At 35.3% G+C, this 16,796-nt stretch overlaps 1 protein-coding gene across 2 annotated transcripts in view; it reads right to left on the bottom strand.

Annotated features, from left to right (window-relative positions):
• The window catches only part of ADAM28 (ADAM metallopeptidase domain 28), a 55,230-nt gene extending 43,045 nt beyond the window's left edge, over nucleotides 1-12,185 (bottom strand). For both annotated transcript variants that reach the window (XR_012016524.1, XM_072796246.1), the window contains exons 1-5: nucleotides 12,007-12,185; nucleotides 5,292-5,395; nucleotides 3,377-3,453; nucleotides 1,539-1,617; nucleotides 321-397 (exon numbers count right to left, since the gene is read on the bottom strand). Coding sequence is in view for 1 of the 2 variants with exons in the window: in XM_072796246.1 (XP_072652347.1) it covers nucleotides 321-397; nucleotides 1,539-1,617; nucleotides 3,377-3,453; nucleotides 5,292-5,395; nucleotides 12,007-12,178 (509 nt within the window). In the remaining variant the exon portion in view is untranslated. The remainder of the gene's footprint in view (nucleotides 1-320; nucleotides 398-1,538; nucleotides 1,618-3,376; nucleotides 3,454-5,291; nucleotides 5,396-12,006) is intronic.
• Nucleotides 12,186-16,796: the final 4,611 nt, after the last annotated feature.

Genomic DNA, 16,796 nt, shown 5'->3' on the forward strand with positions numbered 1-16,796 from the left:
AAGAGAGAAGTTTGGGGGAAAAAAAGAGAGAGAGAGAAGGTTGGAGAAGAGCTCTCATTCCCAAAAAGTTAGACTCAAAAATCTGTAATTTGAAAACAAGCAGACAAACATACACATCGCTGCAAGCAATTCAAATGTGTAAATTTACAAGCCACTATCAAGAGAAGCCCTGTTTCTTTTTAATTTCAAAATCCTGTAATCCTTCAGATTCATATTTAACTACAGTATGATTCATCATATTTGAGATTATTCAGGTTTATTAAAACACTCACACTCTGCCCACTAAAACAGGTATACACAAACCGTTCATGAAGGCTTACCTTAGACCCCTACATGTGCTGATGCTAGCATCTGAAACCTTTTCATTAATGATGTGTCCTTGGTAATAGCAGTCATCCTAAATAAATGGAAATGGGGGTTTTGTAAAGGAAAGTGCATGTTTCTGAGATCCACTATGAAATTTTAACTTGAAATCTTGAAACAAGATCTATATTGTTTCCAAACCATTTTATGCTGAACAACAATCAACTCAGAGATGTAAAAAAATGGTCAAGAAGTTTCTTATGGTTAAAATTTTTAATATTTAGTTAATTAACCCAATGCTTAATGAGAATTTCCTAAATAAATATTGGTTTTGCAGAAAAAGGACAATGGTGGTGAATGCAGTTTGGTAGAGACAAACTTATAGATAGAAGTTTAAAATCTGAGCCTTCAAAACATCAGACAATCATTCTCTCCCTTGGCTGATTGCTCATTAATGTTTTTTTTCTGACACCTGTAAGCTCTTTCCAGTGAATGGGTTATTGAGACTATGTTACTATTCTTGATTTATTCAAAGAGTTTCAGCAGATTAACTGGGTTAGTGTAACATCCACTTCTCTATATAGCCAAATGCCCAATCCTAGCACTTTTCCATGTGGATGTACTTTAATCAAGCACACCTTTCTACTTTGAGACAGATGAAGTACTGGCCCACATAAATGTCTAAGTTATCACTATAGAGAGAATGCGTGAAGGCCTTCCATGGAAAAATGGAGCTCTAAAAAGATGGCAACAATAGAATATACCCCCCCACACACTACTTCACACGCCATCTTCTCTAAATAAGAGTCAAGAATAAAAAATATTTTCAAAAAACAGAATTGTATAATTCTGTCATTGAGGAAATAGTCTTGAGTTCAAGAGACAGAATGATCTACAGAGGTGATTGGCGTTGACTAAGAACACAAGATGTAATGAATTCTTCACTCTTCTAATGAAAATGAGAGGTTCGTTCCCACTCTCCTCTTCCAGTTGGAAGGCAGGGAATGCCTTTGTTCTTGTCAAACTGTACAGATTTCAAAGTATCTTTTTTTTTTTCTTTTTTTTTTTTTTGATTTCAAAGTATCTATTAAGAAATTACTACTGCTGGAAATAGAAGATCTATTAAGAAATTACAACACCAATGTTGTAAATGTTGTTTCACTTTCACTATTTTTTTGGCAATGACACTGCCTTTGGGTGTGTCAACTGACAATGATTCTAAGATGCTCTTTTACCATGATTTGTGGGCTTGTGGTGATCTCCTCTCCAGTGGAATTATAATGTGTTTCCGTGTAACCAGGAGCAAGGAGACCACTGGAATAAAAAAAAAGAAAGAAAAAAATTCAGGCTACTCATGCTAATTGAAAAGTGTTGTGATCAGGCAAAAGCTTCCATTGGATGTGCAGGAAAGTTTAACTCCTTCTCCAAAGCTCTCAAAACTAGTCCAAGCATGAAGAGGATGCTTACAACGCAAACACTGAGAGGGCTAGAGACATTCCTGAGCAGAGTGGAATAGTGTCTGCTTTCTCATCAGGCTTTGATACTTCTCAGGGGGGATATTTGAAGAAGAAATGTAACTGAGAAGGGTAGAGTTGCTAAAAATGATTGGAAAGAGCAGTGCTCCTCACCAATTTACTGTAACTACCTTTCCCCCTGTCCTGTTTCAGTTCCCTGCAAAGGCTAGCAACTATAGCAACTGAAAGTTTCTTGGGAACTGCTTGCGTTTAGTAGTTGGGGCCCTTCTGGCATTTTCACTGAGCTTCTCAGAATTCTTTCAACTACCCAGAAGCATGTAGGAGTCTGGTTATATATATATATATATATAACTCAACCACTGAGCCACCCAGGTGACACAGGCTGAATATACTTTTTAAAGAGGCAGGGCAAGGAGGAAAGGGTGTAACCAGTATATGTTAATGCTATCTCTTTATCAGCCACTGAGTTAGACACTTTACATAGATCACTCTTTTAACCCTTTCTGCAATCCTATAAGGTAAAGATGACTCACTTTATGTTTCAGAGGAGATGATACAGTTCCAGTGGCAAAAGATCATATCTAGGTCTGCCTAAAACCCACACAAGTACTATTTCCATCCTGCCACACTGTTTCCAAAGGTCATCAGTTGTTATTTTTTTTTCTTTTTTTGGGAAAGGCAATAGTCTATTTGAGAGAAAACATCTTGCTGTGCTGTATAGAATAGTTTAGGGATTGAAAGCACAAAATTAGAGGAGAAAACAACTTTTGAAATAGTCGAAATATGGGATGATCAAGAACTGAATAAGAGCTGATTGGCAGCCCGGGTGGCTCAGCAGTTTAGTGCTACCTTCAGCCCAGGGCGTGATGCTGGAGACCCTGGATCGAGTCCCACATCAGGCTCCCTGCATGGAGCCTGCTTCTCCCTTTGCCTGTGTCTCTGCCTCTCTCTCTCTCTCTCTCTCATAAATAAATAAATAAAATATTTAAAAAATGAGTAAGAGATGAGCCAATGAAACTGGAAAGAAATATTGAATGTAACTGACTAGAGTGAAGAAAATGAGGAACAAAAGACAATGTAATGCATGAGAAACTGGGTGGGTTAGTGTGTAGCTGGTGGAAGAGCACTGAGGTTGGAATCAGGAGAGTCAAATTCTGGTTTTACTGCTGATTAAGTCTTTGGTCCTAGAGTTTATATAATTATATATGCCTTTTTTCTTTTGTTTCCCCTGATGGAAATGGTAACAAATTGTTTTAAAACCTACTCTTTCAGTATTAGAATAATAAACTACAATAATGTAGAGAAGATTTAAAAATCTGCTTTTTCATAGAATTTGATAAAATGTATATCTGCTTGTATCTCATTCATTGTGTTTTATTACTAGAAGGATTGCAACACTAGTAAACTGTTGTTTTACTCAATGCATTTTCACTACTTGGGTAGGAACAACTATTCGGCAAACTCCTTGGGCTGATTGAAAGAAAAAGCATATTAGCAGAGGTTTTTGATAGCTTTAAGCAGAAACCACCTCAATTAGCCCACTTTCCACATGCTAATTTGCTGTTGGTAAGGATATCATCAGAAGTAAAAACACTTACTTGTTTTTTTTCAAGTAAAGTACTGCAATTTTCCCATTAACAGTCATTTTATACTTCAATTCGGTTTCAAATTTTTCCTGCAAAAATGCACAAACATTTACTGGTAGTTATAAACACATACAAATATTCATTTGGCTGTGTTCATCTTTTTTTATGTTCATCTTTTTAATCATTAGCAAACAATGCTTGTTTTCCTTAATGACAGTCTATATAGTTTATAAAGCAAATGTCTGCTTCTAGCTTCTTTTAACAAATTAAAAACTCTGCCAGCTGGATAGACCAATTACCTGAGACCTTTATATCCACCCATCTATCCATCCATCCACCCAACCACCCATGCATTTTACAAATATTACTTGAGTGTTAGTTATACGCATGACTCTAGTCGGTTTTGGAAATTCAACTCTAAGCGAGAAGAATTGATACCTATTGTCAGAAAGTTTATAATCTTGTAGAAAGACAGATAGTAAAAGTGATTGTTGTCATATGATAAGGGATATAAATATGAATGCAATGTAGGATGTCTAACATCTTAACATTAGGATAGGCTTTTTTAAGGAAGTAACATGCAAGCTGAGATATGAATTAGCCAGGTGAAGCAAGGGTTGGGGGAGTTATTTGAGAAGAAGGAATAGTGTGCACCCAGACCCAAAGACTACGAAGACTCTTCTTACTGATTATTTTTTTTCTGGAGGTCTTCTCCAGGCTGACTGGAGGTCAGAATATGGACAAAACAACAGAAGTAGGTACAACTAGTTAACTGAGTTGTGGACTAGATAAACAATGTATTTGTGATAAATATCAAGCACATTGTATCACTACCTCCATCTTCTCAATTATTCCAAAAGTTAAGATTGATCATCTACTAGGTGCCAGTAACTAATCTATGGCTTTCATCAAAATAAATTGTTCAAAAGCTTAAATTTGTTTTGTAAGGAAATCACCTTATAACTGTGATAAAAACACTGGATATGTATTCAAATTTTCCTTAAAATATTTGATGACAAAAGAGATCTGGCATTTTTAAGAGAATTCTGAGAAGCATTTAAAGGAAGCCATACTGATGAGGATTCAACGCATAGAGGTCCCATTCAAATTTAACAGAAACATTTTGTTGGGGGAGAATTATTGTGATAAACAAGGTCTGTTAAGGGTTTTGCTATTAAACGTTTGCTTTAGAAGGAAAAGGTTCCATTGGGAACCTTACCCAGTGGGGGAGTATGTACTTCAAGGGATTGTCATCTTATCATATTTCCACAAATTATTATTTATGTCTCATTTATCTATATTTTTCCTGGCTCCCAGCAGAAGACTTCTGGGTGCACGAACTTGGAAAATTGTTGAAAGAATCATCATGTTTTAACTTTATCTTTTGATTGATTGTGTGCTTTTTCATTAAGTAGTAAGAACTATACAAACTTTAATAACTTTCACTTTAAAAAAGACAAAGATAAATTTCATGTTTAATTAGTAATTCATCCTAACTTAATATTCATCCACAATATTTTATTTTCTACCTCAGTTGTAGTTCATGGCTTTGTTTGTATGTGTGTACATAGATACAGAGATGATAGATTAATAATAGATAAAATAAGTTGTATCTAATTTCTTTGGGAGTACACAGAATTATAAATTACCATAAAAGTATTAATGTTTACTCTCTATGTGACCTTAGGCAGTTTATTTCAACTGTCAGAATCTTAATCTTCAAAATGAGGCTGATAAGAAAACATTACATTATTGCAAAGATTAATAAAAATAAAATAAATGCAAATGTTTATATATAAGTATGTATATATATGTTATAGTTTACACATCTATAGGTATATTGTATGTGTGTGTGTATATATATATGTGTGTGTGTGTGTGTGTGTGTGTATTTTTTCAAGATTCTTTGTTAAGTCAAAAGCCGTACCTGTTGGTCTGGGTCCTTGACCTCTCTTTTATGTAGTGGATGAAGTCTTCTGGGATAAACCACTTCATAGTTCTTTATTCCAGGGAGTTCCTTGATAGTATTTACTGAGAGGGGAAAAAGGGGTAAGAAAAGATTTAGCAGAGCAGAACAAACAAGCAAGAACAAGTAAGCAAGCTGGTTGGTAATAATCAGCCTTATTGCATTTCTGATGAATAATGCCACACACAGAGGCTTAAGTGAATTATGTCAGAGAGTTAAGTGTAGAGACAGACAAAACCAGAAACCACAAATCTTGAACCTATTATCTTCAAATATTTCCCCACTGAAAGTTTACAAGTGTTTCTCTATTTGGTGAAAATATTTCTGTTGGATGTTTCCATTTCTCTTTGCTACCTTGAATCCTCTGCAGAGGAATGAATGTAGCAAGCGTACAGGCAAAAGCTGGTACAGGAAGGCAGAAGCCAAACTAAGACACTAATCAATGTCAGCATAATTAAGTAGAAGCATTCTGAAAACTACACAGTGTTACAAAAATGAAATAACTAGTGTATGCCATTTCTGACTGGAATATTTTCTCTTATATGTTTCCAACTGTGATTATTTATACCAATGAATAAAACTAAAACACAATAAGGAAAGCTCCGATAGCTCCATACAATGTGTGGATTTTGCAATACAGATAAATAATACTTTCATTTTTGCTTACAAAGCATGAAAAGAGTGAAAGTTAGAGAAGCAAACAATTAGAACAGTTTTACTTGTCTGAAAGGAGAATTTTTGAGGTTGAAGTCATACAGAGAGAATTGAACAGTTATCTCATCCAACCTTCTACTGCTTTGAATTCTCATATCAACATGTTTCTACAAGTTATTTTTTTTTTAATTTTCTTTTGTTTTGAGAGAGACAGAGTGAGAGCATAAGCAAGGGAGGGACAAAGGGAGAGAGAGAGAGAGAGAATCCTAAGCAGGCTCCATGCCAGCACAAGCCCGACTTGGGACTTGATCTCACAACCCTGAGATCATGACCTGAGCCGAAGTCAGAGTCAGATGCTTAACCAACTGAGCCACCCAGGTACCTCTCAACAAGTTATTCTTAAGAGGAATTAAGAGTTTTCCCAAAGCTAACATTTAATTTTCTATTTTCTTTTTTATTTGCCCACTTGATCAAGTCCTTAAGGAAATGTCAATAGACCAGTCCTTTGGTTTCTCAAGGGGCTGCTGGTCAACCCAGAATATAGATGCAATAGGAGACAAAGACCAGAGTATGGGCAGCCTAGCAATTTACTTATATTGCAGACTGGAAAGGCTTTAGTTATCTATGTCATGTTTATCAGAGTGCTCTCTAAAGATAATCTCATCTCATTAAAGTATTCAAACCTAAATTCTATGATAATATAAATTTATGTTATTATTGTTGATCTTTTAACAAATAAAAGTGAGTCATCTTGGATGACTTGTACACTTATTCCAATGCTTGGTGCTCCAGAAAATATTTTTAAATTTTTCTTTAGAAACTAAAGCAGAAACTTAAAAAAATTCCTAGTTATGTCAATTTTCTTTTATCATCTTAGGATGGCTAAATGCACTTGACAACTCAAGGGCCATTTACTTCTAACTTCGAAAAATAGGAAAAGTAATTAAATTGGCTAAAAACTCATTAGGTCAAAAATGGACAATCAAAGGGGTGCATTAGCTTCTCTTGCTTGAGATTTACTCTTTTCTATAATTTAAATTCAATGTAATAAATATATAGTATATTATTAGTTTCAGAGGAAAAATTTAGTGATTCATCAGTTGCACATAACACCCAGTGATATTCCATCAAATACTTAATGGCTATCACCTAGTTACCCCGTTATATATTATATATGATATATATATATATATGATATATATGTGATATATATAATGGGGTATATGGTATATATTATATATATGGCATATATAATATATATATGCCATATACATTTAATGTATATTATATATAATTAATATATGTATTATATATTACATATATAATATACATCATATACCCCATTATATATATATCATATATACCACATATGCTTTATCCATTAATCTGTTGATGAATATCTGGGCTCTTTCCATAGTTTGGCTATTGTGGACATTGCTGCTATAAACGTTAGGGTGCATGTGCCCTGAGATTTATTCTTAAAAACATTTCAAAATCCCTTAAAACCATAGATTGAACCCTAGAAAACTTGAACTTTGGGTTTGGTTCTAATTTTTTAATTGTTTGAAAAGACAGGGCAGATTAAATGATCTTTAAGAACAGTTCAAGTAGTCTGTGATTTTATGCAAATAAATACAGCATTCCCTATAATCTCTTTGAAAAGGTGATGGTCATTTGGGTAAAGTTTTAACTGATTGTGTAAAATAAGTCTCATTACACAGTCACGACTTCCAGAACTACGTAAGTGACCTCAATGACTTCTTGCTGTTACAGAGATAATCATTGGGCATTTTTATTTCTATGTAATTAATTTTCTGTAAGGGAAAATAGTAACATTACTTTATTAAAAAAATGACAGCAAAAATTCAAAAGCCCAAAGGAACATTCTTAATCATTTTCTTAACATTTAATTAAAATATTCATAATTATTGTAATTATTTCAAAATAATAAGATGCGAAGAGGTAAGAAAATAACTTTCAACAGAAATGAACTGATGGTATTGACACAATTCTCTAGAGCTTCTTGTAAACCCATAAAACCAAACAAGCATACCATAAGGCAACTGCATGCTATCTAGTGGATTGTGTCCAATCAATGCAATTCGTCCCATTAATATGGAATTCATGAGGCCATATATTCACCAATGTTGCAACCAGAGTAACTCTTCTAAAAATGCTGTATGAAAAATTGTTTCATCCATTATACACATTATTCTGAGAGTAAATATTAGTCCAAGTTTCCCTGAGGTCATAAAATAATAACTAATCATAGCTGACTCTTTTCATAAAAGCAAAAAATCATATCCCACACACATTCCCCTTTCGGAAGTGGTGAGGGAAACAAGCAATCTAACCACTGCAAGTTTTCTTAATATACACACTCACATCCAGACTTCTAGTTAGTATCTAAATCTTAATGTTTCATGAAATCAGAAATTACCAATTTACTTAAATATAGAGTCAAATATAAAAAGTGGAGAAATTTATTTCCAATTCTTTAATAGCCAAGCACTTCCAAATGGCAAACAAAATAAATCAGCAAATAAACCAGAATATTTTTTTTTAAAAAGCTTCCAGCAAACTCTCTTAAGTTTGAAATCAACAGATTTTTAGCTCTTCTGAAACCCTTGCAACACATTCTCTAAAGGAAACAGATAGAATTTCTTTTAATGACTCTTATTTCTGTGAAACCAAGAAGGCCCCAAAAGAATGAGATTTGAGTTATAACAAATTAGACAGCAGTTAGAGATATGCTACAGACTTAAATATTGTTTGGCTCATTCATCCTTAAGGTTGATGGAAATGACACAACCTCTTCCCAGCTGAATAACATCAGGCTAATTATTTTGAAGCCTGTGGAATAAACACAACTAACTGCCATCCAGGGATTATACAAATCTGAGATGTAACACAATATGTTTCTACTAATGCATTTTAATTCTTACTTTCTCTCTCCCACAGAACTCACTTGTTGGATTACTTCTAACTAGCAAAACTAGATCGAGAAAAATAAAACTATTACTTCGGATTGTGTTAGATCATTATTTTACTGTTTATTAGTTTTAGAAAGGTTAAAATGCATTGACAACATTAATATAACACGCACTGCTCTGGATTGCTAATTTATTTTCTAATGTGTTTGGGGCAATTTTGGAGTCTAGCCCCCTTGTACATAATATTGGCATTTTCATTTTTGTTCACATCTGTTCCAAACTGTTTAAAGAATGTCATTCCAAACTAAACACATGACATTAAGCCCTGAATCAGAGTTTATTCAATATTGACTTCAGATCTGGGCTTCTCTGTATCCCTTCAAACCATCTGTGATTTTATGTTTTTATTATTATTATTTTTTAAGATTTTATTTATTTATTCATGGGGGCGGGGGTGGAGAGAGAGAGAGAGGCAGAGACACAGGCAGAGGGAGAAGCAGGTTCCATGCAGGAAGCCCGACATGGGACTCCAGGATCACACCCCGGGTCAAAGTCGGCGCAAACCACTGGGCCACCGGGGCTGCCCTGATTTTAAATTTAGTGTAGTAAAAGTGAGTACAAACATCAAAGAAAAACTCATCCTGATGAAGTCTATCATTTTGGCTATTAAGACTAAATTATTAATACTTCTGAGGGTCATCTAGTCACCTTATGAAGACAAGAAAGAATTGCTAATATGAAACAAAATAATTTCTAAAACTACTGTACCCTCTAGATAGTCTGCTGGAATATATTAAAGACCTTTCTCTTTTGCCAGTGCACTTACATCCTCACCCCAAACAACTGTCACATCCTTTTAAATATTTGGGTTTTTTTTCCTATGATGAAACCCTATAAGTTATTTTTCTCGGGGGATGGTGAAGGGCATACAAACATCTGGCCTAATTATGTTTCATTCTTTCATTCCATGTCTATGGAAACTGAGCACAAGTCATGGTCTAAGGTACATATTTTTTTCTTTGGATGATGGGGGCAGATAAACAAAAAGAGATAGGAGGGGATCCCTGGGTGGCTCAGTGGTTTAGCGTCTGCCTTCGGCCCAGGTCATGATCCTGGAGTCCCAGGATCAAGTCCCACATCAGACTCCCTGCATGGAGCCTGCTTCTCTCTCTGCCTGTGTCTCTGTCTCTGTCTCTCATGAAAAAATAAATAAAATCTTTTAAAAAAAGAGAGAGAGAGATAGGAAAAATCAAATTGCTTTATTTTTTTACATTCTGGCTGGGAAATAAATCCATTCAGGAATAATAGCAGTGGGAATAATACCTAGGACACAGTCTTGAAAATACAAGATGAAACATAAAGAGGGGGTGGCTCTCTGTTTAAGATGGAAGATAAGGGGCAACTGTCTATATGTCCCCCTGTTCTCACAAAAGACACTGCAGAACCTTTGTCCCTGCCACCAAGTACTTGAAAATGTCACAGTTTTAGGTATGATTTCTAAGGAAGTTGGCTCTTGGTGCCATGTTGTGAATGCAAAGACGGGACAAATCAGCACATATGCCCAATTTTACTGAAAAGGTTGTCATGTGGGTGGACTCCAGGGTTAACTGTCTGATTCCGTTAATAGATCCTGGTTGATCTTCATGCTATTGGATAAAGTTAGTTCCCAAGCAATTCTTATGTTCCAACTAAGTAAAGGATCCCAAAGAATTTTTAGGGATAGCACTTTTGGGGAATAGAAAGATTTCTATTAAGTTTGATTTACAAACTAGAAATTTTGAGTCAATACCTTAAATATGTAGTATAGTTCTGTATTTAATGATATTAAGTAAAACTTTCACAAGTCTGGAAGACAAATCAGAAACCTGGGGTGGGGAAAATCACTTTTAGTGACAAAGTGCTGAGTGAGTGCAAGGGGGAGGAGAATCTTTCCCTCCCTAACCCTACACTTCCTGTTGATGATCCCTTCCCATTACTAGCTCCCCACAAGCATTCTAAAACCCAAGAAAAGGTTTGCTAGGGAAGAATTCCCAGGCACTGAAGCTAATGTGGTGACTTAAATAAGCTCTAGAAATAGAAATAAGACAAGGAAATGTGTCACCCAACCTAATTTAACCAAAATCTAATTGGTGAATTTCTCACAAATGGAGACACATGCTAGAAGTGATTTATTGTTGGAAAGTAAAATTCCTCTACTTTTGAATTCTTCAATTCAAACTGGAAGTGAATTATCAGTTTAAGTTTAGCAGTAACATTGTTTTAATCAAGTAATAGCACAATGCTTTATAAATATTGAATTGGTAAACTATTTCTAATTAGGCATATTTATTATCACTAGTAAAGAAAGGACTAAACTTAAAAATGTGCCCTCAAAATGAATAGGATGAGCCAAAGAGGTCTCTTTAATAACAGCAGATACTTTCCAAAGCCTTCTCCACAAGGACAACTGGTCAGATCCCTTGCATCTTTGCTGCTTAAAAAATAAGGAGGGATTTGATGGATTTCATTTTTTGACTCAAAGATCATACTCACTATTTAAAGTAAGTGATATGAAGTTTTTCTGGTGATTTCTATGTATTCTCAGATGAGACTTACCCATTCAAGATGTCTCCTTGCCCCTCCTTTGCATTGAGTGTTTACATCAGTCATGGCCCCTCCAAAATGACAGATTAAAACTAGCCCAACTGGTTAGTAAAATTCATTAAAAAAAAGAAGAAAAGAAAAGAAAAGAAAAAAAGAAAAGAAAAGAAAAGAAAAGAAAAAAAAGAAGAAAAGAAAGAAAAGAAAAGAAAAGAAAAGAAAAGAAAAGAAAAGAAAAGAAAAAAAAGAAAGAAAAGGAAAGGAAAGGAAAGGAAAGGAAAGGAAAGGAAAGGAAAGGAAAGGAAAAGAAAGAAAAGAAAAGAAAAAAAGAAAAGAAAAGAAAAGAAAAGAAAAGAAAAGAAAAGAAAAGAAAGAAAAGAAAAGAAAAAAAAGAAAAGAAAAGAAAAGAAAAGAAAAGAAAAGAAAAAAGCAACCTATTGAGAGAAGATGCAAAACAAGCCATTCATTGACATTATTTACTAGAACCCGAAAAGGAATCAGACACTGACCTGGAACTGGCCAAAGGAGGAAAGTGGTGGTCAGAAGAATCCCCTGCAACATGATAGGTGAGTTCAGGGGTGCAGCGCCTGCCCTTCGTGCTCCCTGGGAGAGCACTGCTCCTCTGCTCCTCCGCTGTCCCTGCCTCCGCTCAAGCAAGACAGAATGAAACTCTGGGCTCATTCCTGTCTCTGCTTCAGGAAGTGTTTACTAAAGGTGTTGCACAACATTGGAGCTGTGGTCCTGCCACAGTGTGGCACAGCAGGCGGAAGTTCTGGCCACCTCCCAGCTCTTGGACTCCCTTACCATGAGCCATTGTTTCTCTTTCCTGCTTCCCCATATTTCCCTACTCTGAAGTAATATGTTTCTAATTTATTGCTATAACCCAATAAGCTACCTTGACATAACTGGCTTTGATAGACCTTGAGAAGTGTGTGTATTTATTATCAATTTATATAAATATTTATATATGTATTTGGTATGTTGGCAACAAGTTGTTGCAGATGTTATTCTTCCCTGACATACATACATGGTCGGTGAAGCGATTTCTAATCCATTTAATTATTACATAAAATTGTCTTTTCCAGTTATCTTCTATTTGATTCTCATACAGTGGTGCTCTGGGGAGCTTGAACATCCTGAAATAAGAATGTATGGCGAAACAAGCTCAAGGTTTGTCAGAACCCCAAGGGCATTTGTATCATTACTAACAACCAGGAATCAGGAAAAGCCTTCAAGACCCAAAGGATGTAATTTCTAGAAAAACTTAAGGAGCTGTCATTGGTGGTAGTGAGGCTAAGCTGGCATGTCCAGATGTCACACTGAATAACAAACTAAATCAGGTTGAGTTGCTTTTACTAAATTCAAAGTTCTTTATACTTATTATCATATTAATTCTTATGGCACTTCTGTATGACACATGGCATCTTACCTCTGTTTTGTAGATTGAAAATTTAGGATTTAAACAGATAAAGGATTCAAAAGATTAAGACTCAGTTGTTCTTTTATATACTAAATAAGATTAAGCCGTTGGCCTAAGGTCATCTATCTAGTAAATGGCAGGAGTGGAATTTGGACTCAGTATTATCTGAGCTCTTAGTCACACATTCTTTTTTTTAATTTATTTTTTAAAAGCTTTTATTTATTTATTCGTGAGAGACACACAGAGAGAGGCAAAGACATAGGCAGAGGGAGAAGCAGGATCCCCAAGGGGATTATATATATATGTGATATATAATATATATATATTATATATATTCCTATGAAATACAAGTTCTATGAGACAATCCTGAGGTTATGACTATGACACCAATTCTTGGTCCATTAAAATGACTCATTATGCTATGGATTCTGAAGCATATTTTTGTAATAGAGTGATTTTGATGAAAATGGGGTTTCTCAAAATGTCATTCAGGCATCAACTAACAATACAAGGGAATGTTTAAATCTAGTCCCTAAGCTTTTCAGCTATAGAACTGAGAATATCACAAGTTTCTTTTCTTTCAATCCAAGTTCTACTGCTTTGTCTTTTTCAGAGAACAGAAAGCTTATACCTACTTTGTAATTCACATGACTTTCCCCCATTAATTCTATGCACATTCATTAGTACCTCTTATGGGTAAGACATTGAGGTCATAGGTAAAAATGTAGTCATTCCTTTTGAGATGCTTACAGTTCAGTAAGGGAGATAGGCAAGACCAGTTACCATGAAGATGTGCAGGGTGCTGCCTATATATCATGAGACACTGCACAAATAGGAAAGATTTAGGCATGGAGGTCAGGGGCTACCTCTAGCAGGACAAGGAAGGTTTCCTGGAGACAGGTGTAATGAAGTTAACAAAAAATTAACTATGAGAAAAAGTGAAGACATTATGGCATAACATACTAGTTTACGGTAATACTTCAGTATTACCATACTCCAAGAGAGCCTTGAGGAATGGAAAGAGATTCAATGTCTGGTTTTGTCCCTGTAGGAAATGGGCACCACTTGTAGGTTCTAATCAGCACAGCAATTAGCACACTTGCCTGTTTAGGTGGGTAATGGGTAAGGAAAAGAGGAACAATATCTGTCTGCATAGTGATGCACATGGCATTTTTAAATTGGCAATTGTTCTTCAGCTCCCTTCAAAATTCTCCTGTAGTCATGACATGCCTTTAGCCAAACTGTCTCCCAGCTATCATTCTTATAAGTTTGGTCAGTCTGCATTGCCTGGAGGTATATTTATAGTGCCCCTAATGTCTTAATGTTAAAAATTTATAACAGTCTCTAAATGAATTTTATTCTCTACTTCCCTCATTTCTTTGAAGCTGTATTGAGCAAACATAAAAGTTGAATTTTGTGGTTTAGCTTAATTTTTCCCTTTATTTCTTTGTTATAGATGCAGTGTTACCACTTAATATCTATGGCTGTCATTATTGGTCAGAACAGAAAACAAATGAAAAAAGAAAAGTTACATGAGTAAACCATGTACATTTCACAATATAGTAAATTCAGAACACTTCAGTGGAATATGAAAAAGCAGAAGCTAGCACACAGAGCTGTGATAAACCATATTTATCAATGGTGTCACACAAATACATATGTGATATATATGATGTAGATATATGTCTTATATACACACTTGTATTATTCCCTCAGAGAATGGATTCACCCAGTAGAGCAGGTAAGAAGAAAAATATTAGTTTAGGATGTATTACATGTAGGCAGGATGTTTAGTTGTTAATTAAAAAAAAAAAAAAACAGTCTAGAGATCTACTTCCAAGAATGATAGATCACATGTATTGAGTTTTTATATGTGAAAACATATTTTTATCCTTGCAACATTCCTGTGAACTGGGTAATAGTTTTATTATCATTTTATAAAAGAATACTCTAAGGAGATGTTAGGTAAAATCATGCAGTTGTTCTATAAAAGAAGCAAGATTTAGACCCAAACAATGTGACACAAGGGGCAGGCTGATATATGCCCATTTACAGGGCCTCTTAAATTATCTGATGCATCACAATCTCCAATAAGTTTCTGTGGATGATAAACTTCTATGTTATCTTCAATTACTATTTTATTCACAAAAAGAGCCTCTTCAATTAGATTTCAAAATTTTGGGGGTTAAAAACCACGTCAGGCTTTGCTGTGATCCCTACAATCTCTTGTATCCCAAATGCTTAGAGAATGTTTATTAATCTATTTTTGCAAATTTTTTTTCATGACAACTACTCCAGGGACCATGAATATCACACAACATGTGATTTGGGGATATGGGCCCCTACTCCTATGGAACCAAAAACATACAGTGTTATCCCCATACCTAGGAGACAGCACCTCCTCTGCTGTTAGTACTCAATGAACATTAATTTATAACAATTCTCTGGATTGAGATTTCAGTCATCTTCCAAGAATTCCCAATGATCAATCCACATAAATAACTTTTTCCTAATATTTTTGTTCAGAAAAACAATTTTGGGGTATTTTTGTCCAGAAAAACAATGAGGTCTTTCAAATTCATATTGCAAGATATTATTAGAATAGAGATTCAGGGGCAGCCCAGGTGGCTCAGCGGTTTAGCGCCACCTTCAGCCCAGGGCGTGATCCTGGAGACCCAGGATTGAGTCCCACATGCAGCTCCCTACATGGAGCCTGCTTCTTCCTCTGCCTATGCCTCTTTTCCCCTCCCCCTCTTCTCTCTGTGTGTCTCTCATGAATAAATAAATAAATATTTTTTAAAAAAGAATAGAGATTCAGACCAAGATAAACCTTTCATATAATATTACTACTTATAACAACAATAATAATGGTAATAGCTAAACTTTAACACTTACTAAGTGCCAGAAACCTGGCTGATGGTTTAAATATGTGATCTCCTTTATTTCTCACAGAAATCTGATAATCATAGTAGTAGATGTTGTTATGTTGTTGTATCATGAGGAAGAGCACAGGATCTTGAATCAGAAACTTCAAGTCCTACTCTGCCAATTGCTGTATTATACTGGGATCAAACTTTCTCTTAAATATTAATGACAGATAAAGTTAAGTTCTGAAGTCATATAACAAATAACTTCCAGGGTGTCTGGGTGGCTCAATGGCTAAGCTTCTGCCTTCGGCTCAGGTCATGATCCCAGAGTCCCAGGATCGAGTCCCACATCAGGCTCCTCATGGTTGAGTCTGCTCTCCCTCTGCCTATGTCTTTCCCTCTCTCTCTCTCTCTCTGTCTCTCATGAATAAGTAAATAAAATCTTTTAAAAAAATACATTAAAAAAAAAATAACTTCCAGAATTCTGCTTCAATGGAGTTTACAAGGATCAAATGCTATTATATATTTGTAAAGCATCTTGTAGGAGTGTTGGCAATACTGATTCCATATTTGGCCCTCCATCTTGTTCATGTTCATGGGATGACCTTCCGTGGTTGCTACATGTTCCAGGCCGCTTGGAGGTTAATGTATGCCCCCACTGAAATGCAGGGAGGCTTGTTCTGGTCTTCCTGAAAGTTATTTAGATAACCAGTAGAGATATCATCCGCCTCTACTCCTTTGCATAAATGGCACCACAATGTCTGTTAAGTGTTAGTGATCAAGTAATTTAGCATGCAGATTCTTTGACCTCACCACATGCCCTCTAAATATCTCCTTACTTTATAAAGTCTGTAGACAAAGATTTGGGCTTTGTGGGTAATAGCTGTGTTGTTATCTAGATTGTCGACCACCAGATTCCCCCATCAGTTATGTTACTCTGAATAGAACTCTATGTAAACTGTATGGAATATTCTGCTTTGTGTTTTGGTCTCCAAGCACCTTCCCAGTTTGG

Source organism: Canis lupus, chromosome 24 (assembly GCF_048164855.1).
Source record: "Canis lupus baileyi chromosome 24, mCanLup2.hap1, whole genome shotgun sequence".
NCBI lineage: Eukaryota > Metazoa > Chordata > Mammalia > Carnivora > Canidae > Canis > Canis lupus.